General features: G+C 36.8%; 1 protein-coding gene across 4 annotated transcripts in view; it reads left to right on the top strand.

Moving 5' to 3' along the window:
• Nucleotides 1-27,449, top strand: part of HPSE2 (heparanase 2 (inactive)) — a gene marked incomplete at its 3' end in the record, with an annotated part of 568,642 nt that overhangs the window by 312,570 nt on the left and 228,623 nt on the right. For all 4 annotated transcript variants that reach the window (XM_082854941.1, XM_082854943.1, XM_082854944.1 and 1 more), the window contains one exon: nt 7,002-7,173. In XM_082854941.1, coding sequence (XP_082711067.1) covers nt 7,002-7,173 — 172 coding nt within the window. The remainder of the gene's footprint in view (nt 1-7,001; nt 7,174-27,449) is intronic.

Consider the following 27,449-nt stretch of genomic DNA (forward strand, 5'->3'; position numbering starts at 1 on the left):
TTTTATCTTGTGATGAGAACTTTTAAGATCTACTCTGTTAGCAACTTTCAAATATACAATACAGTATCATTAACTATAATCACCATGATGTACATTACATCCCCGTGACATTTATTTTATAAGGTAAGTTTGTATCTTTTGATCATCCTTACCCATTTTGCCACCCTCACACCTGCTTCTGGTAACCACCAATCTATTCTCTATGGTTTTTATTTACATTGTCTTGATTACAAGTTTTATAATGAGTTTTGCAATTGGGAAATGTGAGTCCTCCAACTCCATTCTTCCTTTTCAAAATTGTTTTGGCTCTCCTAGGTGTTTGCATTTCCATGTACATTTTAGGGTCAGTTTGTTAAATTTCCTCAATAAAGCCTGCTAGAATTTTAACAGAGAACATTGAATCTGTAGATCAGTTAGGGAAAATTGCCATCCCAATAATATTGACTGTTCCTATCCATGAGCATAGATTACGTCCCATTTATTTAATTTTTAATTTCTCTCAGCAATGTTCTGTAGTCTTCAGTGTACAAGTTTAGCACTTTTTTTATTAACTTTATTCTAAGTATTTTATTCTTTTTGATGCAATTACGAATGGAATTATTTTAATTTCATTTTTGTATTGTGCATTGCTAGTATTTAGAATTGATTTTATATATTGATCTTTTATCTTGCTGAACTTGATTTTTAGATCTTGTTTATTTTCCCCGACCTGTGTGAATTCTTTAGGATTTTCCATATACAGGATATGTTGTCTAAGAATAAAGACAGTTTTACTTCTTCCTTTCTAATTTAGATGCCTAAATTATTTTCCTTTCCTGATTGCACTGACTAGAACCTCTAATACAGATGTTGAATATAAATGGTGAGAGCACACATCCTTGCCTTGTTCCCAGTCTTAGGGGGGAAAACATTCAGTATTTCAATTAAGTATGATATTTTGCCATTAAGCATTCAGTATTTCACCGGTAAGTATATAGATTTTTCTTAGATACTGTTTATCAGATAGAGGAATTTCCCTTCTATTCATAGTTTGTTGAGAGTATTTATCAGGAATGGGAGTTGGATTTTGTCAAATGGTTTTTTGTTTTGTTTTGTTTTGATTTTTTTGCATCTGTTGCGATGATAATGTGGTTTTGGTCTTTTATTCTGTTAATACGGTATTTTACATTAGTTGGGTGTTGGTATTAAATCAACCTTGCATTCCTGGTGTAAATCCCAATTGGTCATGATATTATAATACTTTTTATATATTGCTGGTTTCAGTTAGTAAATATTTTGTTGGGTATTTTTGAATCTATATTTATGAGAAATATTCATCTGTAGTTTTCTTGTGATGTCTTTGTCTGACTTTGGTATCAGGGGAATATTGACCTCATAAAATAAGTTGGGAATTGTTCCCTCTTCCTCAATTTTCTGGAAGAGTTTATGAAGAATTGTGCATTACTTCTTCCTTAAAAACTTGGTAGAATTCACCAATTAATTCATCTGAGTCTGGGCTTCCTTTGTGGAAGTAATTATAATGACTAATTAAATGTTTTTGTTGTTATAGGCCTATTCAGATTTTTTTTTGAGTTGGTTTTAGTAATTTGTGCCTTTCTTGAAAATTTTTTCATTTCATATACATTGTGTAACTTATTGGCATAAAGTTGTTCATTGGCATAAGGTTGTAGTCCCTTATCCTTTTAATTACTATGAGATCCTTAATGATGTTTCTTTTCATTCCTAACTTTGGTCATCTGTGTCTTCTCTCTTTTTTTTTTTTCTTTTTTGGTCAGTCTAGCCAAAGGTTGTATCAATTTTGTTCATCTTTTCAAAGAACCAACTTTTACTTTAATTGGTTTTTCTCCATTTTTTATATCATTGGTTTCTTCTCTAATTTTTATTATTTCATTTTTTCTTCTTGCTTTGGGTTTAGCTCCCTCTTCTTTTTTCCTTTCTTAAGATAGAAGCTTAGATTATTGATTTGAGATCTTCTTTTCTAATGTAGGAGTTTAAGGCTGTAAATTTCCCTGTAAGCATTGGGTTTCTTTTTCCTAAACAACAAAAAAAAGCTAGAAGTCTAACACATAATTATCAGCAGATCTTTTTTTTTTTTCCCTGTGGTCTCTCTTCTTGGCTTCTTGGCTCACTATGTCCTCACATGGCCTTCCCTCTTCCCACATGCCTAGGTCTCTTTGTGCTCAAATTAACTTTTTTAAAGACTTTTTTAAAGAGCGGTTTTAGGTTCACAGCAAAATTGAGAAGGTATAGAGATTTCTCATATATCCCTTGCCCCACATGTGCACAGCTTCCCCCACTATCAACATCCCTCACAGAGAGGTACATTTGTTACAACTGATGAACCAACATTATATATCATAATCAACCAGAATTTATGGTTCACATTATGGTTCACTTTTGGTGAGCACATACTATGGGTTTGGACAAATGTATAATGACAGGTATCCATCATTATAGTATCATGTAGAGTATTTACTACCCTAAAAATCCTCTATGCTCCACCTATTCATTCCTCCCTCCTCTTCCTAACCCTTGGCAACCACTGATCTTTTTACAATCTCCATAGTTTTTTCCTTTTCCAGAATATCATATAGTTGGAATCATATAGTATATAGCTTTTTAAGATTGGCTTCTTTCACTTAGTGAAAGACATTTAAGTTTCCTCCATGTCTTTTCATAACTTGATGGCTCATCTCTTTTGAGTGCTGAAAATTATTCCATTGTGTGGATGTACCACAGTTTCTTTATCCATTCACTTACTGAAGAATATCTTGCTTGCTTCCAAGTTTTGGGACTTGTGAATACAGATGCCATAAATCCATGTGCAGACAAAGTGAGGACATAAGTTTTCATCTCCTTTGGGTAAAAGCAAGGAGCATGATTGCTAGATCGTATGGTAAGAGTATGTTTTGTTTTGTAAGAAACCACCAAACTTCCAAAGTAACCATATCATTTTGCATTCCCATCAGCAATAAATGAGAGTTATGTTCCTCCACATTCTAGCTTGTATTTGGTGTTGTTAGTGTTACAAATTTTAGCCATTCTAATAGGTATAGAGTGGTATTTCATTGTTGTTTTAATTTGCATTTCCCTGATGACATATAAAGTAGAACATCTTTTCATATACTTGTTTGTCATCTGTATATCTTCTTTGGTGAGGTATCTGTTAAGTTCTTTAGCCCATTTTTTAATCAGGTTGTTTGTTTTCTTATTAAGTTTTAAGTTCTTTGTATATTTTAGATAGCAGTCCTTTATTAGATATGTATTTTGCAAGTATTTTCTCCCAGTCTATAGCTTGTCTTCTATTCTCTTGACATTGTCTTTTGCAAAGCAGAAGTTTTTAATGTTAATGAAATCCAGTTTCTTAATTATTTCTCTCATGGATCGTGACTTTGGTGTCATCCCATACATTTTTATATATTATAGTTTCATTTTCATTTCATTGAAAATATTTTCTAATTCCCCTTGTGATTTATTCTTTGATTCATGGATTATTTGTTTGATTTCCAAATACTTATAGATTTCTCAAGTTACTTTCTGTTGTTGAATTCCAATTTAATTTTGTTGTGGTCAGGGCACATACATTATATGAGTTAATCCTTTTCAATATACAAAACTTGTTTTATGGCCTAGCATAGATGGTCTATCCTGAAGCATATTCTATATGCATTAGAAAAGAATGTGTTGGGTGCAGTGTTCTATAGATAATTCAATCAGGTAAAGTTAGCTGATGATGTTACTCAAGTTTTCTATATCCTTACTGATTTTCTTTCTAGTCATTCTATTCATTATTGAGAATGTGGTATTGAAGTCTCTTTCTGTTATTATTGAATTTTCTATTTTTATTTTCAGTTTTATTAGTTTTGTTTCATTTATTTTGGTGTTCTGTTGTTGGTATGTATATGTTTGTAACTGTTATATCTTCCTGATAAATTGGCCCTTTTATCATTATAAAATGCCCCACATTGTCTCTAGTAACATTTTTGTCTTAAAGTCTATTTTGTCTGTATTAGTATAGTCATCCCAGCTCCTTTATGTTTACCATTTGCATGGCATATCTTTTTTAATCCTTTTAACTTTCACTCTTCTGTGTCTTTGACTTTAAAATGTGTCTCTCTAGTTGGATCTTTTTTTACTTAGCCTGATAATTTCTGCTTTTAATTGGAGTTTTTAATCCATTTACATTTAATGTAATTGTTGATATGGTTGAACTGACATCTGACATCTTGCAATTTTCTATATATTTCATTTTTTTTATTCCTCTGTTTCTCCTTTACTGTCTTTTCATTCAAAAGGGATATTGTCTAAGGTACCGTTTTAATTTCTTTTTGTTTTGTTTTACTTATTTTCTTAGTAGTTTCTTATTATAATACATCTTAACTCATTACAATCTGCTTTAGGGTAACACTAACTTAATTCCAGTTAACTGTAGAAACTGCTCCAATAAGACTCCATTTCCCCCTCCTTTGTGCTATTATTATTCTAAGTATTACATCTTTATATGTTGTAAGCCCAAAAATACAGTTTCATAGTTTTGTTTTATGCAGCTGTCATTTAAATTAGTTAAGAGCTGAGTAATGAATATTTTCAACTGTCTTTTATATTGATCTGTGCAACTATCTTTACTGGTGTTCTTTATTTCTTTGTGCGCTTTTGAATCACCATCTACTGACATTTCGTTTCACCCTAAAAGACGTTCTTTCTTATTTCTTGTAAGGCAGATTTTCTCACAATGAATTCTGTCCTTTGTTTTTCTGGGAAGGTCTAAATTTTGCTTTCCATTTTGAAGGATAGATTGCTGCATGTAGAATTCTTGGTTGACATTTTTTTCGGCATTTTGAATATATCATCCCACTGTCTTCTTCTGGCCTCCATTATTTCTGGTAAAAATTCAGCTACTAATTTCATTGTGTTCTTCTGTATGTGAAGAATCATTTCAGTTCCAAAGTTTCCAACTGATAATTTTTTATAATTTCTATCTCTTTATATTTGATTAGTCAATAAAATCATACTTTCTCTTAATTTCTTATTCTTCTCTTTAGTTCTGTAAACGTATTTATACTAGCAGTTTTGAAGTCCTTGTCTGCTAAGTCAAACATTTGGGTCCCCTAAGAGATAGTTTCTTTCTTTCTTTATTTTTTTCTTGTTTATGGGTCACACTCTCCTATTTCTTTGCATGTTGTAATTTTGTTGTTGAAAACTATACGTTTTAGATAATATGTTGGAGCAAATCTGGATTCCAAATCCTCCATTCCAGAGGTTATTTTTGTTTTTTCTTTTCTGTTCATTTGTTTGTTTAGTCACTTCCTGGACTAGTTCCATAGAGTCTTGCATCATGTAGCTGCTAGTATCTCTTAAGTTTTTTATTTAAAAATTTTTTTTTTATTTTTAAGGCCAGCTTCCTAGGGGTTGCCCCTGAGTCAGCATAGCTTAATAGTGAGATGATGATTGATCAGAGGTTGTGTTTACCTTGAGCTAATAAGGCTTTCACCCTTTGCCAGTAGATCTGTGTGTGGGTTTGGGAACACTTTCAAAATTTAGGCAGTTTACAAGTCTGTTTGGCTTTTACTTTTTGACATGCCTTCTCATGTCTCCTTTATGAGTGTACTAGGTTTCACATTCATCTGGGAATGCATGGATAGCTAGTGCCCTCTCCAGTCCCTCCTGAGCATGCACAGCCTTCCAGACTACAGGGGGTATTTGTGGGCTTATCAAAATCCTCAATGGCTTTCTTATTCCTCAAATCTCCCTGTTACATTTCTTGCAAGTCTGCTTGTCTGTTTCCTGCCCCTACCAGTGTCAAAACCTGAAGCTAGCCAAGATGTTGGCCTTGCCTGGGATATGTGCTTCATTCCGAATCAAGTTAGCCCCCTCCAGCAATGGAACTGCTGGTTTTTAGGACTTTACTTGTCTATTTAGAACTACCAAGTTAATAGAAACTGGGGGAGGGGATTTTGCTCTAAGTTATTTCACTCAGCCACTTTGCTATTATTGAACATTAAGGTTTTTCTAACTTTTTGATACAAGGACCATTTTTATGAAGCTTTCTTTTCTTACCATTTGTATTAGTTTCCTAGGCCTATCATGACAAGCTCAGTGGTATAAAACAACAAATATTGGGCTTCCCTGATGGCGCAGTGGTTGAGAGTCCGCCTGCTGATGCAGGGGACACTGGTTCGAGCCCTGGTCTGGGAAGATCCCACATACCGCGGAGCGTCTGGGCCCGTGAGCCATGGCCACTGAGCCTGCACGTCCAGAGCCTGTGCTCTACAACAGGAGAGGCCACAACAGTGAGAGGCCTGTGTACCAAAAAAAAAACAAAAAACAAAACAAAAAATATATATATTTTTCAATCACAGTTCAGGAAGTCTGAAATCAAAGCATTACCAGGTTTAATTCCTTCTGGAATCTCTAAGAGAGAATCTATTCCATTCCTCTCTCTAGCTTCTAATAGCTGCCAACGAGCCTTGGCATCGCAGCATCCCTTCCATCTTTGCCTCCATCGATACATGGCCTTCCTCCCTGTGGGTCTGTGTACCTGAATCTCCCTCTGCTTTCTCTAAAAAGACACCAGTCATTGGATTTAGAACACATCCTAATTCCATATGACCTCATTATAAATAATTACTTAAGTAATTACTTCTTCAAAGATCCTATTTCCAAATAAGGTCACATTCTAAAGTTTTGGGTTGACATGAATTTTGAGGGACACTATTCAACTCAGTACACCATTTATTATAAAGTATCATTTGAAAATCAGTACGGTCTCTCTGTTGTGGATTAGTTGATCTTTTGCGAAGATTAGTTTGAAAATAAATAGAATGGTAAAGTGGCACTTGACTTTTTAGTTGGGATAGTTTCTCAAGTTAAGCTAGCTTGCACCCTCTTTTTGGTTACTTTGTTTACAGTGTTAAGAAAAGGCAGAGAGATCTGTGGACAGGAAAGAGTTGGCAGAACCTCACTCTACTCAACTCTGACTTGCATGTCTGCTTTTAATCTAGAGCCAAATAACTATCGGACCATGCGTGGCCGGGCAGTAAATGGCAGCCAGTTGGGAAAGGATTACATCCAGCTGAAGAGCCTGTTACAACCCATCCGGATTTACTCCAGAGCCAGCTTGTATGGCCCTAATATTGGGCGGCCCAGGAAGAACGTCATCACCCTCCTAGATGGGTAGGTCAGATTATTTAGCAGTTTTTAAAACATTGTTCATTAAATGTAATGAATTAATGTATTTGCATTTTTCCTGGTTATTTCTGGTCTTAAGAAGGGCAGAGAGACTTTTTCATAGTGACATCTCCCACCATAAATCAGGGATTCTCTACCAAACAGTGGAAGAACTTATCTCTCCAGGCCTTCCACAGTCAGCAGAAGAGGGTGGGATTGGGAGGGATATCACAACCTCCAGAACAGCTGGAAAGGATGTGTTGTTTTAGAAAGCACATTTAATATTACAGCATTGCATAACATCACTTAATATTTTTTAAAAGGCAAAATATTATCTACTGTATTCTTGGGACCTCTTACGGAAGGTAAAACTTGACAAAATCCTGGACAGTGGATCTGGGTTAAAAAGTTGAGAAACACTACAAATGCTTGTACATTAAAGCACAGCTTAACAGATAGATTTATTAGGTATTCTAGAGAATTGCTATCATGTGATTTATTTAATTTTGACTGAATCTAACAATCACTTTTTAAGCAGTGGTTATGGATGCAGCACTATGTTAAATGCTCTCTTCCCCAGTCCTGCTGGTGGGCCAGGCCCAGATTAAATAAGTGGAACATATATGCATGTTGGGTCCAATTATGCAGGGTTGGAGTGGATGTCTGAGGGAATAGCATGAGGAAGACTGAAGATACATGTTGAATCAAAGACTCAAAGAGGATACGTAACTACAACAGAGAGGCTAGGAACAAGGAAGTTGGGAGAGGCAGGAGTTCATGTGACATACAAAGTATGCACCAAGGCACACCTTTTGTGCAGCATCCTGTCATATTCTGGGACAGGTATGGTTATTCCTACAAATTCAAAGACAAGTAAGATGTTTTCCAGTGAAGTGTACAGCCCAAGTAAGGTTAGATAAATGCTGTACAAGTATAGACAGATACGTTCCAGTAGCAAGAAACCTCCGGCCAACCTCCTGAATGGCCCTTGTGGCTTGATGGCTCTTATGACCCTCTCTCTTCCCTTTTGTGGTAGCTTAGTCTTGATCTAAGCTAATTAACGTAGCAGACATTATTGAAGGCTTGGGAAGCCGGAAGGATTTACACTGTAACAACATTAACAGCCTGAGGTTTAATTTTAGGCATTTTCGTCTTTACAAAGAATCCCCAAGCCCTTATTTTAATTCCTATCCTTTCCCCATCCTTCATTTTTCTCTCCTTCTCTCTCAGTAGGAACTTCCGTTTTCTCTTGCAGAACAATTTTCTGACCTTGACTCCTACCTACAAATGCAGCTCTGGGCTTCCCTTTGCATACTTTTGCTGAACTTTGAAATTACTCTGTGTGTGTGTGTGTGTGTGTGTGTGTGTGTGTGTGTGTGTGTGTGTGTGTGTGTATGGGGGGGATGGTGATGGAGAAGTTGGTTTTATTTTACATGTTTTAATTAGGGGATAAGAATCACATGTGTAGAACATTTTCATAGTTCATAATACACAATCAAGCAAAGACAAATAACTATCACTTAAGTCCACATAGTTATTCTTTTAGATTATACCTTTTCTTTAATGATTTGATTAATATATTTTCATGGGACTGACAGTCTTCTCAGTAGCGTGACCCTGTATCAATCATTCATTCATTCTGCAAATACTTGTTGAATAATTGCTATGTTCCAAGTACTATGTTAGGAACTGGGAATGTAAAAATAAACAAAAATAGATACTTTCTCTGCCCTCATGGAGTATATAATATGGTAGGGGAGACATAGACAATAATCAACTTATCTTAAGACTAAAACAGTACCAAGGAGAGGTACATGGTACTATGAATGACTGTAAGTGCTGGGATTTGACTAAGTTAGGTGGTTGGAAGGGTTCCCTAAAGGAGTCACACTTAGAAGAACAAGCACATGAAAAGATACTCAACATTGCTAATCATCAGAGAAATGCAAGTCAAAACCACAATGAGACATCACCTCACACCTGTCAGAATGGCCAGCATCAAAAAATCTAGAAACAATAAATGCTGGAGAGGGTGTGGAGAAAAGGGAACCCTAGTAGACTGTTGGTGGGAATGTAAGTTGGTGCAGCCACTTTGGAAAACAGTATGGAGATTCCTCAAAAAGCTAAAAATAGAGCTACCATATGATCCAGCAATCCCACTTGTGGGTATATATCTGAAGAAAATGAAAACACTAATTCAAAAAGATATATGCACTCCAATATTCATAGCAGCATTATTTACAATAGCCAAGATATGAAAGAAACCTAAGTGTCCATCAACAGATGAATGGATAAAAATGTGGAATGGAATATTACTCATCCATAAAAAAGAATGAATTTTGCCGTTCACAGCAACATGGATAGACCCGAGGGGTACTACGATTAGTGAAATAAGCCAAACAGAGAGAGACAAATACAGTACGTTATTACTTACATGTGGAAAATAAAAAATAAAAAAAATGAATGAATATAAAAAACAGAGTCACAGGTACAGAGAACAAACTAGTGGTTACCAGTCAGGGAGAAAGAAGGGGGAAGGGGCAAGATAAGGGTAGGAGATTAGGAGGTACAAACAAACTACTATGTATAAAATAAAAAAGCTACAAGGATATATTGTACAGCATGAGAAATATAGTCAATATTTTACAATAACTTTTAAAAAATTTTTTCAGTTTTGACAGTCTAGGGTTGTATTTTTTTTAATTAATTAATGTATTTATTTTTGGCTGTGTTGGGTCTTTGTTGCTGCGTGTGGGCTTTCTCTAGTTGCAGCGAGCGGGGGCTAATCTTGGTTGCAGTGCTCTGGCTTCTCATTGCGGTGGCTTCTCTTGTTGCAGAGCATGGGCTCTAGGCGCCTGGGCTTCAGTAGTTGTGGCTCACGAGCTCTTGAGAACAGGTTCAGTAGTTGTGGCCCACGGGCTCAGTTGCTCTGCAGCATGTGGGATCTTCCCAACCCAGGGCTTGAACCTGTGTCCCATGCATTGGCAGGTGGATTGTTAACCACTGCGCCACCAAGGAAGTCCTACAATAACTTTAAATGAAGTATAATCTATAAAAATATTGAATCACTATGTTGTACACCAGCAATAATGTAATATTGTAAATCAACTATACTTCAATTTTTAAAAATTCATTAAAAATAAATAAAGTGTAATCTGAAGAATGAGTAAGGTGTTAACTAGACAAAATGAGAAGTAAACAGTATCAGTGTTCTTGGAAGAAAGATAAGTATGTGCAAAGGCCCTAAGGATGAAAAAAGGGCCAGATTGGCTAAAGAAAGGTATAGCTAGAGAAGTAATTAGGAGTCATATTATATAGGGACTTACAGGCATAGTGAAGTGCTTAGAATTTCTTCTAAGTGCAGTGAGACAAATACTGAATGTTTTTAAGCTAGGGAGAGAAAAAATTTGACTTATTATACAAAAAGTATGCTGTGTCTCCTCTATGGAAAATGGATTGGAGAGGAGGCAGAGAAATTGGTGAGAAGGCTGTTGTAGGAGTGCACATAATGACGGGAACCTGAATTGCGTTGTGGCAGTGGAATATATTGTTGGAGGTAGAAACCACAGGACTTGATATATTGGATAAGTGTATGGTGATGTGACACAGGGATGTGTAAGTTACTGGGTGGATTTATTATCATTTACGAAGATGGGAAGATAGGGGGAATAACTGGTTCTGGGGAAAAAAAATCATGACTTTAGGTTTCATGTTATGTTTATTGTGCTTGAATCTAAATGGAGATGTCAAGTATATCCTTGAATATGAGTCAAGGGATCAAGGTCTCTGCTAGAGATATTAATTTTAGTGGTCATTATCATGCAAATGGGATTTAAGGCCATCCATGGGAATATAAGAGATCTGTTAGAATATGGAAAGAAAAGAGACGGAGACTTAGGAGAGAGCCCAGAGGAACTATCACATTTAGAGATGTGAGAAAAGAAGGATAGCCTTAGAGGTAAGAGGAAAGGGAGAGATTGAGGTGTAGGAACCAAGAAAAGAAAGTTTTAAATAAGGAGGGAGTGCTGCTAGAAGTCCAGGAGGTCAAGTAATAGGAAGACAGAAAAGTGCCATTGAACTTGGCAACATGTAGGTTGTAGGTGACCTTGAGAAATATAGTTCAGCGGAGTGGTGGAACAGAAGTCAGATCACAATAGTTTGAAGAGTGAATGAAGGGTGAGAAATTGGAAACAATAATGTGGACAACTCTTAGGAGAATTCTTACTGTGAAGGAAAGTAGAAAAATGAAGGGAGATTTGGGGTCAAGGACGATAATGGCATTTTTTCCCCTTTAATTGAATGTGGGAGACAGCAGAACAGATTTGTATTTTGAGACTTATCCAGGAGAGAAGAAGAGATAGATGATACAAGAGATCAAGGATATAACCAAAATGAGAAGTTCTTTAAGGCTAGAAGAAATGGAATCCAGAGGAATTGGCCTTCATTAAATGGAGGGACAATTATACCATGGTAACCGAAAGTAAGAAACAAATATTTTTCTATGTCAGAGATTAAAAAGTCATACTGAGGAGACACTTCTACCCAGTATATAAGGTATAGTTAAGGCATCCCAGTTTGTGTACATGGTGTAATTTTGGGCACGTAGATGCTAGTTTGTTGTGAATAAGTCAAGAACTTGGACACAATAGTTGGCAACAGATGAAAGAAATGATCATGTGACTGGGTGGTGTGGTGACAAGTGGTGAGGCCTACTTCCCCATACATCCGAAAACTAATAACACTCAAGAGACTAGAAAAAATTACATAGGGCAAGAAGGAAAGGTATTGATGAACATTTTTTTCTTTTATGTGCCAGAAAAAATGGGTATTTACCTTTCTTAATGTATATGTACTAAATATACATATATAACGTTAAACACATAAATTTTAAACACATAAACATATAACTTTAAACACATAAACATTCCCAGTGACTCAACCAACAATAACAAAAATGTCAGCACTCTAAATTACCAGCTCTGTAGTTTTTCCAATCCTCCTGGTTATACAGCTATAATTTTACGTAGTTGTGATCATTGTATATGCATCATTTTGAATTCTGCATTTTTTGCCCATTGCTTTATATTGCCCCTTCCTTATTTCTACATAGTTCTCGTATTTGTCATTCTTAATACCAGTAAAATATTCCATTGCATTAATATACTGAATTCTGGCTAAGCATTCCCTCACTGCTGGGCATTTGGGCTGTTTCTGGTTTTTGTCTGTAATATATAGCACAGCTGTAAACATCTTTATACAAATAGGTTTTTAAAAAATTTCTTTTGAATTACAGCCTTGGGCTATATTCCAAAAAGCTGGGTTTCTGGGTCAAAGTACTGTATATAATAATTTTTATGGCTCTTGTATTTGTTGCCAAATTTCTTTTCAGAACAGTTTCACCAGGTTGAAGGGCAACAATGTATTAGTGTATCTTTTTCCCAATACTCTACAACAATGAGTATTACTTTTATCAATTTACTCTGTTTTAATTAATGCAAGATTGTACCTCATGGTTGTTTAAATTTGAATCCTGTTAACTGTGAAAAGAACCAAACATTTTCCAAAACTTTATGTTGTCTCCTTTCCCCTTATTCCACATTTGACTAATGACACAATAACCATTTTGCCTGAGGCACAGACCAGGAGGTCATTTTAGATTCATTCCTCTCCTTTGTTCACAGTCTCCATTAGTTAGTTATTAAGTTTTGTTATTTCTGACTTCTTAGTATCACTCATATCCCATCTTACTTTCATTTTTATTTTAAACTTTATCGTTTTTCCTCCTAAACAATTTCTCCATATCTAGTCTCAGACTCTAATTTCTCCTTACAGATTTCTGAGTAGTTTTTTTAAAATGCAACATGTGGTCAAGTCACTCTTTCTTGAAATCCAAACCCTTTCACATGTACCCCTGGCCTTTAGGGTCCAGTACCTGACTTCTTTGCAGCTAGTCAGTAGCTACACACCCTTGCACAACCTGCACTTAGTACATCAAAGTATATGTCCATCTTAGAAGATGCCACACTTTTTTACCTTTGCACCTTTTTATTTTGTGTCATTTTCTTTGGAATACCACTCTCTTCCCTTATTTTTTCTTTCCAATAGATCTTCTCTGACATCTTCAGGCAGGATTTCTTATCACCTCCTCTGTCCTTATATGGTACTTTATTTTTCTGCTATAGCACTTATCAAATTGATGATAACTTACTTATTTACCTATCTGCCTCCCCTAAAAGACTGTAGACTAAGGTCAAGACTCTGTCTATGTTTTATTGATTCTGTAGCCTTCAGAATCTAGGAATAGCTTTAGTTTTATAGAGCCAAACTAATTTTTAAGCTTAAAAAAGCTTAAAACTACTTAGGTATTTACTGGACTATATAGGACTATCTTCCCAGTTAGGATATGAACAAACAGAGATAGAATCTTCATGTTTGTGTCTTCAGATACTACTTATGTTGCCTGGAATATGGGAAGTACTTAATAAAATACTTGTTATATTATTTTCATTTCCTCATTCAGGAACTGGCTCTTCCCAGTTATTGATTTTTATCTAAAGGCATAAGTAGTGTTCTTTAGGGTTTTATTATTTTCCTCTGCTTTTCTTTTGTAAACTTTTATGCATCATCTATGTAATGACAATTTTATCTTAATGTATTGCTTTTCTTATTACTTTGAAATATGTTTTTATTGCTTCAGAAGTTACTTTTTATTATAGTTGTTCTTATCCATTTTCTTGTTGGTTGTCTTTTCTGTTTCTTTCCTTACACAGTTAGGATAAAGTTACTACTTCATTTTCACATAGCCTTTTTAAAATGTTTTAATTTTCAATGTTAGGCTTTTTAACTTATTTGGAGTTTATTGCCGTATGTACTATAGAGTAAGGACCTAATCTATTTTTTGGTGATGTGACAGTGTAAAGAAAAGCAGGTATTCATTGAAAGCATGTTTACTGAGGCTTTTTGGGGGGCTTTTAAACCATAGGGAGATGAATACTAAATTATCTCTCAATAAACATTTATTGAACAGCTATTTCATGTTTGATCCTTGCTTAAGTGTTGGGTTTATATTGATGAATAAAGCCAAAGTAACTCTTATTCTCTTGGAGCTTAGCAAGACAGAGCCACAGTAAATAAGAAAACAAATTATCCCAAATTGTGTCTAATTCTGTGAAGGAAATGATCAAGATACCTGGAGTTGGAGGATTTATTTGGACAAGGTGATCAGAGAAGACTTATCTGAGGAACAATTTATTTAAGCCAAGAACAAAAGAATAAGAAGGAGCCAACTGTTCAAAGATCAGAGTGAAAAAAATTTTAGATAGAGGCGGTAGGTTGTGTTTGCCAATGTCCTGAATCAGAAACAAGGTTAAGGCATTTGACCAATAGAAAGATGGGCATTATAGTGAGCAAAAGGAGAGCAGTAGGAGATGAGAATGCATGGACGGGCAAGGACCAGATCATTACTGAACCATGCATACCATGGAAAAGAGGTTGTGTATTTTATTCTCTGAGCAATAGAAAGCTATTACAGGGTTTTTATAAGGGCAGCAACATGTACCAGAGTCTACTCTGTTTTGTGTGCCAAATAGATTTTAAGGTGCAAAAGTAAGAAATCAAAAGAGTTCAGTAAGGAGGGTTTTCACTATGAGGTCTGTGTGATTGGGTTAAGGTAATGGCAGAAGAGATGGAGAGAAGTTAAGGTAGACTTGTTTGTTGATGGATATCCCAGCAAGGTGGGGGTGAGAGAATAGGAGGAATTAATAAAGGATGATTTCCACCTTTTGAACGTTAGCATCTCTCAAGAGCCACCACATGCAGAAAAGGGAGGTTTTCATAAAGAAGTTACACCAAAATGAAGCATATTCATACTCAGGAAACTATCTCTGGAGCAACAAAAGATGACTTTAAACTACATTGGCGGGCTTCCCTTGTAGCACAATGGATAAGAATCTGCCTGCCGGGCTTCCCTGGTGGCACAGTGGTTGAGAGTCCACCTGCCAATGCAGGAGATGCGGGTTCGTGCCCCGGTCCAGGAAGATCCCAAATGCCGTGCATCAGCTAGGCCCGTGAGCCATGGCCACTGAGCCTGCGAGTCCGGAGCCTGTGCTCCGCAACGGGAGAGGCCACAACAGTGAGAGGCCCACGTACCGAAAAAAAAAGAATCTGCCTGCCAATGCAGGGGACACGGGTTCAATCCCTGGTCCAGGAAGATCCCACATGCCACGGAGCAACTAAGCCCATGCACCACAACTACTGAAGCCCATGCACCGTGCTCTGCAACAAGAGAAGCCCGCGCACCACAAGGCAGAGTAGCCCCCGCTCGCTGCAACTAGAGAAAGCCTGCATGCAGTAACGATGACCCAACACAGCCAAAAATAAATAAATAAAATAAAAATAAAAATAAATCAACTACATTGGGTGTGCTTCAAGTTCAGGATAGTGATTTAAGCACAAGCTCCATTTCCTTCTGGAACATCATCCCAGCTCCTATTAAAAACTGATAAAAAACAATTCTGTAATAACAAGCACATGAAAGAGGGATCATTAGCAGATGAGAGACTTCTGACAGATTTCTATAAGACAGTAAACAGATGGAAGCCTGTTGACAGAGTAATCAGAGTGAGGAAGTGGCAACCCAGAGAACCTGGGCTCTGAGAAAAGATAGAGAATCTGTCCTGCAGATAGGCTCAGAGGCCAGAGAGGGTAAGGTGCGAAAGGCAGACCAAGCCAAGGGGTTAATATGAAAGTCTGTCTTCATAGGGACTACACCCACAACTCAACTCTCCCCTCCATCATTTTAAGTCCCCTACCCTGCCTACAGAGCAAAGACAGCTCAGTCTGTTATGTCCTAGCAAATGCCAAACCAATAGTTAGGAGAGTTAGGAGCCTTCACCAAAAAAATACTGCCGGAATACCAGGGGATGAGCTAGTATTGCTAAGGTGGAGTTGCTTCTGCATAGTAAAATGCTGAGTAGAGCACTGTGGGATACCCTAGCCCAAAGGCTATCTGTGCCCTCCCTCTTCCCTCTCTAAAGGGAAGTGTGTTGGTCAACAAGCTCTGACCATAAAATAGAGATTCCAGGGAAAGGAGAGACTTATCAAAAAAAACCCCATATATTCAACAACTTAGAAAAATCTGCACCTACTACCTAGAAGAATCTATTTAGTCCCCAATTTAAAAAAATAAATAGATAGGCAAAGATCACAAGATGTAAGAAGGAAACAAGTAACATAAAAGAGAAAAACCAAGACAAATACATTTTAAAAATTGACCCAAGAAGAATTATAATTCAAGATCAGAACTAGAAAAGTAAAAAGCTATAATTAGTATCCTTATAAAGATATAGTAAGATACTGTATTTATATATACTGTATTTTGTATACAGAGCAAAAAGTATTTTTAAAAACAAAATATATAATTGCTGAAATTAAGCCCAATAAATGTAAGGTAATGATTTCTTAGATACAACACTGAAAGCATAAGTGATAAAAGAAAACACTGATTAGCTGGACCTCATAAAAATTAAGAACTTTTGTGCATCAAATGATACCATCAAGAAGGTGAACAGACACACAAAATAGGAGAAAATATTTGCAAGTCATACAGCTGATAAGGAATTTATATACAGAATATATATATATATACACACACATATAAATTCTTACAACTCAACAGTAATATGACAACCTGTTTAAAAATGACCAAAAGGGATTTGAATAGGCATTTCTCCAAAGAATACATACAAATGGCCACTAAGTACATGAATAGATGTTCCACATCATTAGTCACTAGGAATGTGCAAATCAAAATCACAGTGAGATACCACTTTACATCCACTAGGATGGCTACAATCAGACATACAAAAGCAAATGTTGGAGAGGACGTAGAGAAATTGGAACACTCATACACTGCTGGTGGGCATATAATATGGTGCAACTACTTTGGAAAACAGACTGGCAATTACTTGAAAGGTTAAACATAGAGTTACCTTATGACTTAGCAATTCCACTTCTAGGTATATACCCAAGAGAAATGAAAACATATGTCCACACAAAACTTGTACACAATTATTTATTGTGGCATCATTCATAATAGCCAAAAAGTAGAAACAACCCAAATATCCATCAACCAATGAATGGATAAATAAAATTCAGTAAATCTATACAATGGAATATTACTTGAAAATAGAGAGCACTGAAGTACCAACACATGTTGTCAGAGATGAACCTTGAAATCATCATGCTAACTGAAAGAAGCCAGTCACAAAAGCCCACACTGTATGGTTTCCTTTATATGAAATGTCCAGAATAGGCAAATCTATAGAGACAAAAAGCAGATTGGGTTGCCTAGACTGGTGAAGTTTTCAGGGAAATGGAGAGTGACTGCTCATGGGAATGGGGCTTCTTTTTGAAATTGAATATTCTAAAATTAGATTATATTGATAGTTGCACAAATTTGTAAATATAATAAAAAATATTGAACTGTACAGTTAATGAGGGAATTATATGGTATTAAATTTTATCTCCAAAATGCAGTTGAGTCCAATAAAAGAATTATAAGATAAAATCAAGGAAATCTCCCATACACAGAGTGTTGGACAGAGACAAAAAATTTGGGATGAAATCTTACTGGTATAAAAGATCAGTTCAGGATCCCCAGCAGCTGTCTCATAGGATATCCAGATCCAGAAACAAGGAAGAAAATTATGGTTACAGAAAGAATGAAAACCTTATCAACCTTTACAATGTAAAATTAAGGGGACAGTTGACAGAAAATAGGTGGTAAAAATGGAGAGAAGAAATATGACCCACACGGCTGATATCCTCTCATAATATGTATGGAGTTGGAAAATATTGTCTAAGCCATTGAAATAATAAATTGAGATGTGGAGAAGAGGAGGCCCAGTAAACCACGCACATGGAGTTAACCCTTGGTTAGAATGAATTATGGCAGCATTTCCTTAAATGTGCTCTGGAAAATATCAGTTCTGCAGGATAACAACGTTATGTGGAGACGGAAAAAAGTAAAAGCTTCCATAGTCAAGTAAGTCTGAGAAATACTGGGATATACAAACGTACTGAAACACTTCCCAGCATCTTTATTACATTAGTTTACATTCTGAATCTCCAAGAAGGGGATTTAGCATGCAGAATTTAAAAAATTTATTTGACCGTAGTCTTATTTTCCAAGAGTATCTTGAGGGACTCGTGTTCCACTAACATGTTTGGACATCACTGACTTGGAATATGAGCCCTGCTTTAGGTGAGATATGGCCATAGAGCAAACAATAGCAAAAGAATTACAATTTGGAGAACTCAGGACTTGGACCATTTCAATAGCCCCATTACTGGTCTATTTGGTTCCATTCTTGTCCTCTCCAGTCTATTCACCACTCAGCTGCCAGAAAATCTTTTACAGACATAATTCACATGATGTCAGTCATTTGCTAAAGACTCTTTAATGACTTTTCATTGCTCTTAGAATAAAATTTAATCTCCTTACCACATCCAGCAAGGCTCTACATTGAGCAGTCTGGCTGCTGCCCAGCTCTTCATTCATATCTTCTCCAGATTTCTCTTTTCCTTACTTCACTCAGGCCTCACTGGCCTGCTATGTGCTAAGTTTCTCTCTCTTTTTTTTTTTTTTTTTTTTTTGGTGGGGAGCGGGGGTTGCACAACACATGCTTTTCTTTCTACCTAGAGTGTCCTCTCAGCTTGCCACATGGCTGGTTTCTCCTCACCCATCAGAGTTCTTTCTTGAATAGCCTAGCTAAGTGATTCTCTATCAGCGCACTCTGTTAGTTCTCTTTATGGCATTTATCACAAGTTATAACTGCATATTTACTGTTTATTTTTTGCTTATAGATCATAAACTCCATGAGAGCAGGAAGTTGTCTGTTGTATTTACTAATATATATTCAGTGCTGGCAAAAAGCCTAGCACACAGTGGGTGCTCCAATTTGTTGAATGAAGAATGGAAGTTATACTCATATTTTACAGAGTTGCTAGTGGCATATTCTAACCTGAACCTAGGTTAGAACAGAAAGCTAGACAGGACCTTTAACTCCCATGGTGGCCCAGAGAGCTACGGAAAGCATTCCAATTTGGGCAAAAAAGATAAAAGCAGGAGAATTAGGAAGGAAATAATGGTCTTTTCCATCACAGCAGACCACATTATGTATGCTGTGTGCTCAATGATCTACAAAACAGAAACAGAAAAATTGCCTTTTTATATCCAGAATTTCTATCTTTAGTTCTAATTACCAAAACTTCTACTAAGTACCTAATGCTGATTTATAGACTCCACTGGTACTCAAAGCATAGACAAACAGTGAAAGCGGTATGGGTAAGGATGGAAAGTTCACTATGTTCCTATACACAGGCTCTCATTACGACTTTTGAGGGCCCTGGGCATTTTTGACCTCATGGGTCACTTCCTCCATAAAGACATATTAAATCAACAGCCTTCTGTGTTCTGCTGTAGTAAGTCAATATAGCAGGATTGGGGGCAAGGGTGGAAATAGCAGGAATGTAAAGAGCATACACTTAGAACTAGATGAGACCCAATCAGCTTCTAGCTAGGTCACCTTGAATTATTTAATCTCTCTAAAACCTCATTGGTAAAATGAGGCTAATGAAATTATCTATTTCTTAGGCTTGTTGTGAAGTTAAATGAGATAATGAATTGAAAGTGCTAAGTGTAGTTCCTGGCACAATCCACACCTAAAGAAATGTCGGCTACAATTGTTAAGGACAAGTGAATTTCAAATTGAAAAGGCAGGGTTGTTTTTCTGACTTTTTGCCTATGGCTCAATGTAGCCTTCTAAGCAGTTCAGAGAACTGAATGAGATTGAAAACTAGAAAGATTAGCTAAAGTAACATTGCATTATAATGAGGGTGATCACAGCTTCTGCCTACAAACCTGCTTACACCACATTCTTGTTTGGAGTGGGAAATTGCACAGCTGGGGACAGTTTGGTGCACAGAGAAATCATCACAGTGTTATTCCTAATAATTGTTATGTTTTATTTCACCTGTGAAAGAGTATATGACTTAAACTACAGGAGGTGAGAACAATTTATTCCTCTCAGTTTATAAGAAGAGAGTTTCCTTCTCTGCCTGTAGAGAGAGGCAGGGCCTCCCAGCAGCTGTTCAGTGCTAATTAACAAGGAAGCATGGGCTACTGTAAAGGTCTGCTCCCTAGCTGAGAATTATGCTAATGACTGCTTACTTCTAAATTTGCTTTTTTTTCTTTTTTTTCCTGGACAGGACTTCTTTCTTGATTAGAGAGACAGCCTAATTCCTGACCCAAGCCCAGGGATATCAGTTATGGCTATTATGATGAAGGATGTTTCTCTCTTCTTCTGTTGTCAGAGAAGTCAGATGGGGGTTAGAACATTGGAGAAGGAGATGGGTGTCCTGGGACATAGATTTAGGTTTGACACATATGGTCTTGGGAAATATCTTCCTCACTTTCTTTTTTTCCATTCCTTTCCTCCCTTCCCCATTCTACCTTCCCTAAGAACCCTACTTTTCCTCCAAGAATGACCTACCCTAACAAGTGCTGCTGAGATCACAATCTGTAAAAGGTGTGGCCCATGGTCCTCCCTCAATGGAAGCACCTGGAGAGCTTCTTTAAAATGCAGCACGAGATATAGTACAGAGAGGTCCCGAGTCCCCTTTATCCAGTTTCTCCCAACAGTGACATCTTGTGACACTATAGGACAATATCACCACTAGGACATTGGCATTGATACAGTGAAGATACAGACCATTTCCATCACCACAGGGGTATCTCATGTCACTTTCATCCTTCTCATTCTCGCTCTTTACTTAAAACTCTGGCCAACCACTAATCTGTTCTCTATTTCTATAATTTTGTCATTTCAAAAATGTTACATAAATGGAATAATATAATATGCAACCTTTTAGGGTTAGATTGTCCACTCAGCATAATTCCCTGGAGATTCAACCAGGTTGCTGCATGTGTCTATAGTTTGCTCCTTTTCATTGCTGGTAATGTTCCATGGTGTGGGTAGACTACATTTTGTTTAACCATTCTCTCACTGAAGGAGCAAAGTATGAGAGCTACTGCCCTATAATATAGACAGAGCAGGTCTTATTATTTTACAGATTAAGGAATGGAGGTACACAAACGCTAAGTTATTTACCAAGCTCACGTTTATGGGGTGCCAGCAGTGTGCCTGGCAGTACCCTTGTTTCTTCATGTATGTTATCTTGTTCATCATCACAATGCCTTTGGGAAGTAGGCTCTCTCCATTTGAAAACATTCAGGGAGGTTAAACAACTTACCCAGGGTCACATGGCTAATATGTTGTGGAGCCAGGTCTGAAATCAAGTATCTCTCTGACTCCTAGGCCCATGCTCTTTCTACTTTGTGGTGCTGTTTTCCTGAATTTTCATCTTTGAGTGAAGCCATGTGGTCTAGCATACTGGAAAATATATATAATACTCTTCACCTTAGTTCCATAGTTTTCACTCGCATAGACTCAGCTTCATACCGGGACTTGAGCTTTTGGAAAGTCTGCTTTTCTGTGTGAAATTCTTCACGATATCTTGATGCATTTTTCCTCCTTCCCACCTGGCTCCACAGCCAGGACAAATCATATCAGGTCAGTTATAGCCTTCTTTGCCTGAATCCAGCAGCATTTTAGACTGTCGAGACATGTCTGTCATAATATTCCCCTAACCAGCACCTTCCAGCTCCAGCCATAGCCTTCCAGATCTGTTTCAACATCTTTCACCATCCCTCACCCCCTGCTATTTGTCTTCATTCTAATCAAGCAAACCTATTTTGTCCTTTCTGTATTATTGTCTCACATCTGCCTCCATTTTATTCCAGACATTGTTCTATAGCCTCCCTCCTCCCAAGTCCCCATTAGCAGCATGAAATAGCCTTCATTTTGGGGGCCAGTTCCAGGTAATAGTGCCTGGCACCGTATCTTGAGAAGGATTCTTAGGCCAATTCTGAGATTAGGGAAAGAGTATTGAGATCTATTACCAAGGTCTACCATGGGTTCAGAAAAAGGGAGCACATATCACAAATTTGCCATCTCTGCATGGTTAAAGCAAGGGATTTAAAGTCAGAAATGGATTTGATTCTTAGCTCTGTAACTTATTAGTTGGGTGATCTTGAGCACAATTTCTTCATCTATAAAATGAAAGTAATAATACCTACCTTATAAGATTGTACATTATGTAAACTGCTTACCAAGTGCCTGTCAATCAGTAAGTGGTAGCTAACTTATTTTTTCCTTTCTTCATTAAGATCCTTCTTAAATTAAGCCTCATGGGTGTAACTTTTATTGGCAAGAGAGATTCTGTAGAGAGTCTCACCCCTCTCAAGAAGTCCTTGTATGTTAAAAACTCTATAAATCTATCAAATTAAGGGAATTATAAGCTAGAAGAGAAGCCTAAATAGAGAGCTGCACTAGCCATTAAAGTCAATGAACATATAGCCATGCTATTTATCAGCCTGCTGCAAGTGTAATATTATATATAAATATGGGTGGGGAGAGAAAAAGGAAGGGAAGGAGGGAGGGAGAGAAGAAGGGAGGCTTGAAGGGAGGAATGGAAGGAGAAAGAGAAATGGAGAGAGTAGAGAGAGAGAGAGGGTGGAGAAGAAAGAGATCAATATTTTATTTCTTCTAGAGCTTAATATATAGTTAACCTAGTATAGCTTAATATATAATTAGCCATGGAAATGTAAGTGACTTTGGACCAAATAGAAGATGCCTGGTTTGCTGTAACTCAAAATGAATAATTTCCTCACAAGTTTTTCCTAGCTTTTGTGTAGAATGGCTGTCACATCTTATTCATGTTAGTTACATAACCAAAGATTCTCCTTGTGGACAAGGAAAAGAAGGATCAGGCTGCCACACTCTTACTGAAGTTTGTAGTCATTTGGACATCTAGTTCCCCATGAAGGATTTATCCTCTTTCCTGGGAGCAAAATTCAGAAACCAGTTTTCAGGGTTGCACTGTGTGGTCCAGAAGCAGAAATCAAACTCCAAAGACCATGAATAAAGATGTGCCTTATTATAAGAGAGAGCTGTGATATGCACTGGGAGAGAAGGCTCCACAACATTGCAGATACGTCATATGTGCAGGTGGATAACAAAGGAAAGAAATTCTCCCAGATTTGGGGTCCCTTGGGAGAGGAAAGGAACTCTCACAATGAAAGGGGATATTTTGTTCTTTTCCATAGCAGCATATTTGCTCCAGTGGGAAAGATTCCCCAGTACTGAAACGTCTGCCTGGCACTGGCCAATTTTCTTAGGTACAGGTCCTTGCCCCTTCCCTCTCTTATCCTTTTTTGAGTGACTGGATGTCAGCATGAGGACAGACATCTTCTATTCTCTGAAATAATCTTCCAAGATTTCTGTCTTCATAATTCAGGTATGGAGACATCCAACCTTGGAAAACCAAGATCTTTCCTTTTCGTCATTATTCACATCCTGGGTCATCTTTTACTTGTTCGTTCATAGACCTAAATCTAGGGATTAGAATGGAGGTGGATGGTTGAAAACGCTTGGATAATACTGGACCCTAAACAGAATTTCACTTTCCCAATGGTATTTCACTCCTGACAGCACTAGTCTGTGTGCATGTTATTCCACCTCTAATATTACTGTTGCTGAGCATTCTGCAGCTGTGTGGAAGTTATTCATTTATGTGGTTTGGGCCAGTTTCTGAGAAACAGGCAAAACTAAGGAGCAGAAGAATCCATCAATGTTAGATTTGAACAAAGAAAATTATAATCTTTTTGGACTTGTTGTCCTCCGCAGTGCCAATATAGATATAAAAACAGAGTATGGAAATGATATAGATACACGGTAGATACAGAGAGCCCTAGTGTTCAGAGAGGGATAATGGGGCTGGGGAGAATTCACCAAATTCACCGGCTATAATGTCTATTCCATGGAGTTTTGTCTAATCAGTTTCCTTTATGTGTTATTTCTGTCATTTGTTTTTGTTTTTCTAGTTTTTTTTTCAATCATTCAAAGACTTCTGAAAACAGAACATTTGCTCCATTTTAAATGAGTTTTATACACTTCTCAAAAAAACAAAGGTATGTTTAGTCATTCTGGTAGTATTTGGAAATGCATATTTTGTTTAACATTATTCCTGAATTAGATTCTTCCTCATCAGAATAAGTGTAGAAATGCTTCCATATGTTTGAAGTTGTTCTCATCATTTTGCCAAGAGGGAAAAAGGAAGAATGTAGTTTACAACAGTTTTCATATGAACATATATTTAATAATTTTTTCCCATAAAGTTAGCTAAAACAACTTTTCTACTGCTTAAATATGCTACTAAAGTTAAGATAATAATATCATTGGTCTAAACATATTAAATAGTGATTGACAAATTTTTTAAAATATTAAAATGAAATGAAAGTATATTTTACTATTTTGATTTCTTTTACAAAATAAGACTTTAGGTAAGGATCTGACTTTACTGTTTTCCCAAATAGCTACAAATCACATAGCACTATTAAAAACATGCTTCAGTTTTTCACATACTAAATTCTTTTCCATGTAATAAATTCTTATATATAAATTTTTGTAAAAAATCTCTTCTGTTCCATAGATATCCTTACTAATTCCTGATCTCTTTACTAAGATCTCCTGACTAATGCCTAGGAATGTTTTAATAATTGCAGTTTTTATGGTATATTTTAATATATGGTAGATCAGATAAATGTCTTTTCAGTATTACAGTTTTTTCAGAACATTCTTGGCTTCTTTCAGATGAATGTTAGAATGATTTTGCAAAGTTTCAAAAATATCTGATGGGATTTTTTTTATTAGAATTTCATTAAACCCATAAATTAGGTTAGGAAGAATAAATTGATTTTCCTATCCAGGATCATGGTAGGTCTTTTCCTATATTCAATTTAAAAATATTTCCCTGTAAACTATATAATATTCTATATATGGGTCCAGTATATTTCATATTTAATTATAGATATTATAGATTTTCTTTGCGGGTGGGGGAGGGGTGTGGGGAGAAAACATTAGCATTACTTTAAATGTTCCTAACTCTAGTTTTCCCATTCTTTTTATAATGTAACTTTTGATAATGGAAGGTTATTTAAAGACTTAATTATCAACCTGTAGCAGAACAAACTATTCAATGCATATGAGGCTCTCCAGATTATAGTATCATACATAACAAGTTTCCAGCTTCTAAGACACCAAATTAGATGTGTTCTTAATTGCCTGTCCAGAGCCTTTTAGCCAGGCAGGGCATTGATGATTATTTTTTCCTCCTAATTTTCTTGTGAATGTGTAACTGTTATCATCAATGACTATTTACTTCAAGTTCTTTGAGGCATTTTCAGAAGGATTGGAGTACATTCACCAACACCAGCATTAAAGTCTATTCCTGAACTGCCCATCTTAGGCAATGGCATTACCACAGTTAAAACTTTGGGGTTCTCTCTTACACCGCTTCCTCACTTAAACTCACCTACCGAGTCCTCTTGAGTGCTCCAACAGTGTTTTTTTCAACTGTGTCTTTTTTCATTCCCACATTTCAAAGCCTCCCATCACTCTGCAGTCATCTCCCTCCATTTTGTCCACACCACACTACCTTTCACCTTTATCATAGCCAGAGTGATCTTCCTAAAACTCAAGTCTGATCCTGACACACCCTCACTTGCTTAAGCACAGGATAAATCCAACATGCAGGAGGAGCTAGCTGTATTTTACAATATTGTGTTGGGTGCTAATCATACAAAGATAAATAAGACCTCGACTTGTACTGAGATGTTAAGGAATAAAGGCCAGATGTGTTAGCATTACAGGCTAGCAACTAGTTATCTGACCAGGCTGACTTCCTACCACTCCCTTACCTCTCCCCTGATATCCAGATATCCTGGACTCCTGAGAAAACACTCACCTTGACTCTATCATGCTTTGTTCAAGCTGCTCTATGCCTGGCCTGCTCTTCATGGCAAAATCTTACCCTTCTTTCAATGCTAGATTCAACCTCTTGTGAGATGTGAAGCTTTACTCAATGCTTATCCCTCTTCTAACATCACAGAAGGTAGAGCTAGCTACTCCCTTGACTGATCTCCCACAGCAGTTAGTTTGCACCAGTAATGCAACACAAAGAGACTAATTTGTCTCAGTGTCTGTCTTCTTGGCTTTACTGTGATTGTCTTATAGCAGAGGCCCTGAGTCAGTCACCTTTCGACACCTGCTCCAGCACCTAGTCTTACAAATAACACTGAAATGCTCAAGTCTGTGAGAGGAAGCCACAAGCAACGAAGGTGCTGAGGCCTTTTATTCTTTTTCTAAAAAATAAGGTAGTGTTTTCTCAAGGCAAAAATTCAACTTATTTTTTTGCATTTTAATAATTCTTGTCCTCAGTGTAAACAGCTTGAAGGCAACATAGGGTTTGGAATCAGAAAACCTGAGTTTAGTCTGCACTACTCTATGAATTTGAACAAGTCACAGAACCTCTATGAGACTTACCAACCTCCACTATAAATTAGAAATATCTGTCTACCAGGGCTGTTTTGAGAGTTATGTGAAATTATGTACATAAGAAGCTGAAAAACATTTTATAAGAAAGCACTCTAAATGTCATTGTAATTTTTATTATGGTTATTTTTATATGTAAATGGAGGCAGTTTTACTTTTCAGAGATTTTAGAAATAATTTTGGAGAAGTAAAGCCCATGTAAATATATATATAAATGGCACTTGTATCTAAGTTTGACTAGGTTTTCTAATTTTTAAAATATCCTGGGGAGGGGGTACAAAATTTCGTTTCCCCCTCTTAATTTCTGGGTTATCCTACTTCTAAGATTGCCATCAGGTTTCCACAGCTTAGAGTGCTTCTGTGGCAGGTATAGTATTTTGGATCCTAATCTGTTTTCTTTCTCCCTGGACTTTTCCATTTTTCTCCTGTCTATTCAAGCAGATAGCTGGTTGTGTGCTTATTGACTCAGGGGTGGCACCTGACAGGATGGAGAAAAGAATGCACAGCTTTTCCAGCTTTTGAATTTTAAAGGAAGAATCCTGGGCATAGGGCTAGAAATGGTGAGGAGAGTGGAGCTACCCTCCCAGAGTCAAGAGATTTTTCTGGGCTGGAGAAAGGAGAGGAGAAGGGAAAGAGAAATCCGTGGGCTCCAAAAGCAGAGGGTTCCTATGTCCTGCTTCCTAAGAAGTACTGCTAGGAGGAGTGGCATGATCCCATAAAAATGAGCTGGTTAGGGTGCTGGAAATACTACTTCTCTAGCCAGTAGGG

Source organism: Leucopleurus acutus (assembly GCF_964270905.1).
Source record: "Leucopleurus acutus genome assembly, chromosome: 14".
NCBI classification, from domain to species: Eukaryota; Metazoa; Chordata; class Mammalia; order Artiodactyla; family Delphinidae; genus Leucopleurus; species Leucopleurus acutus.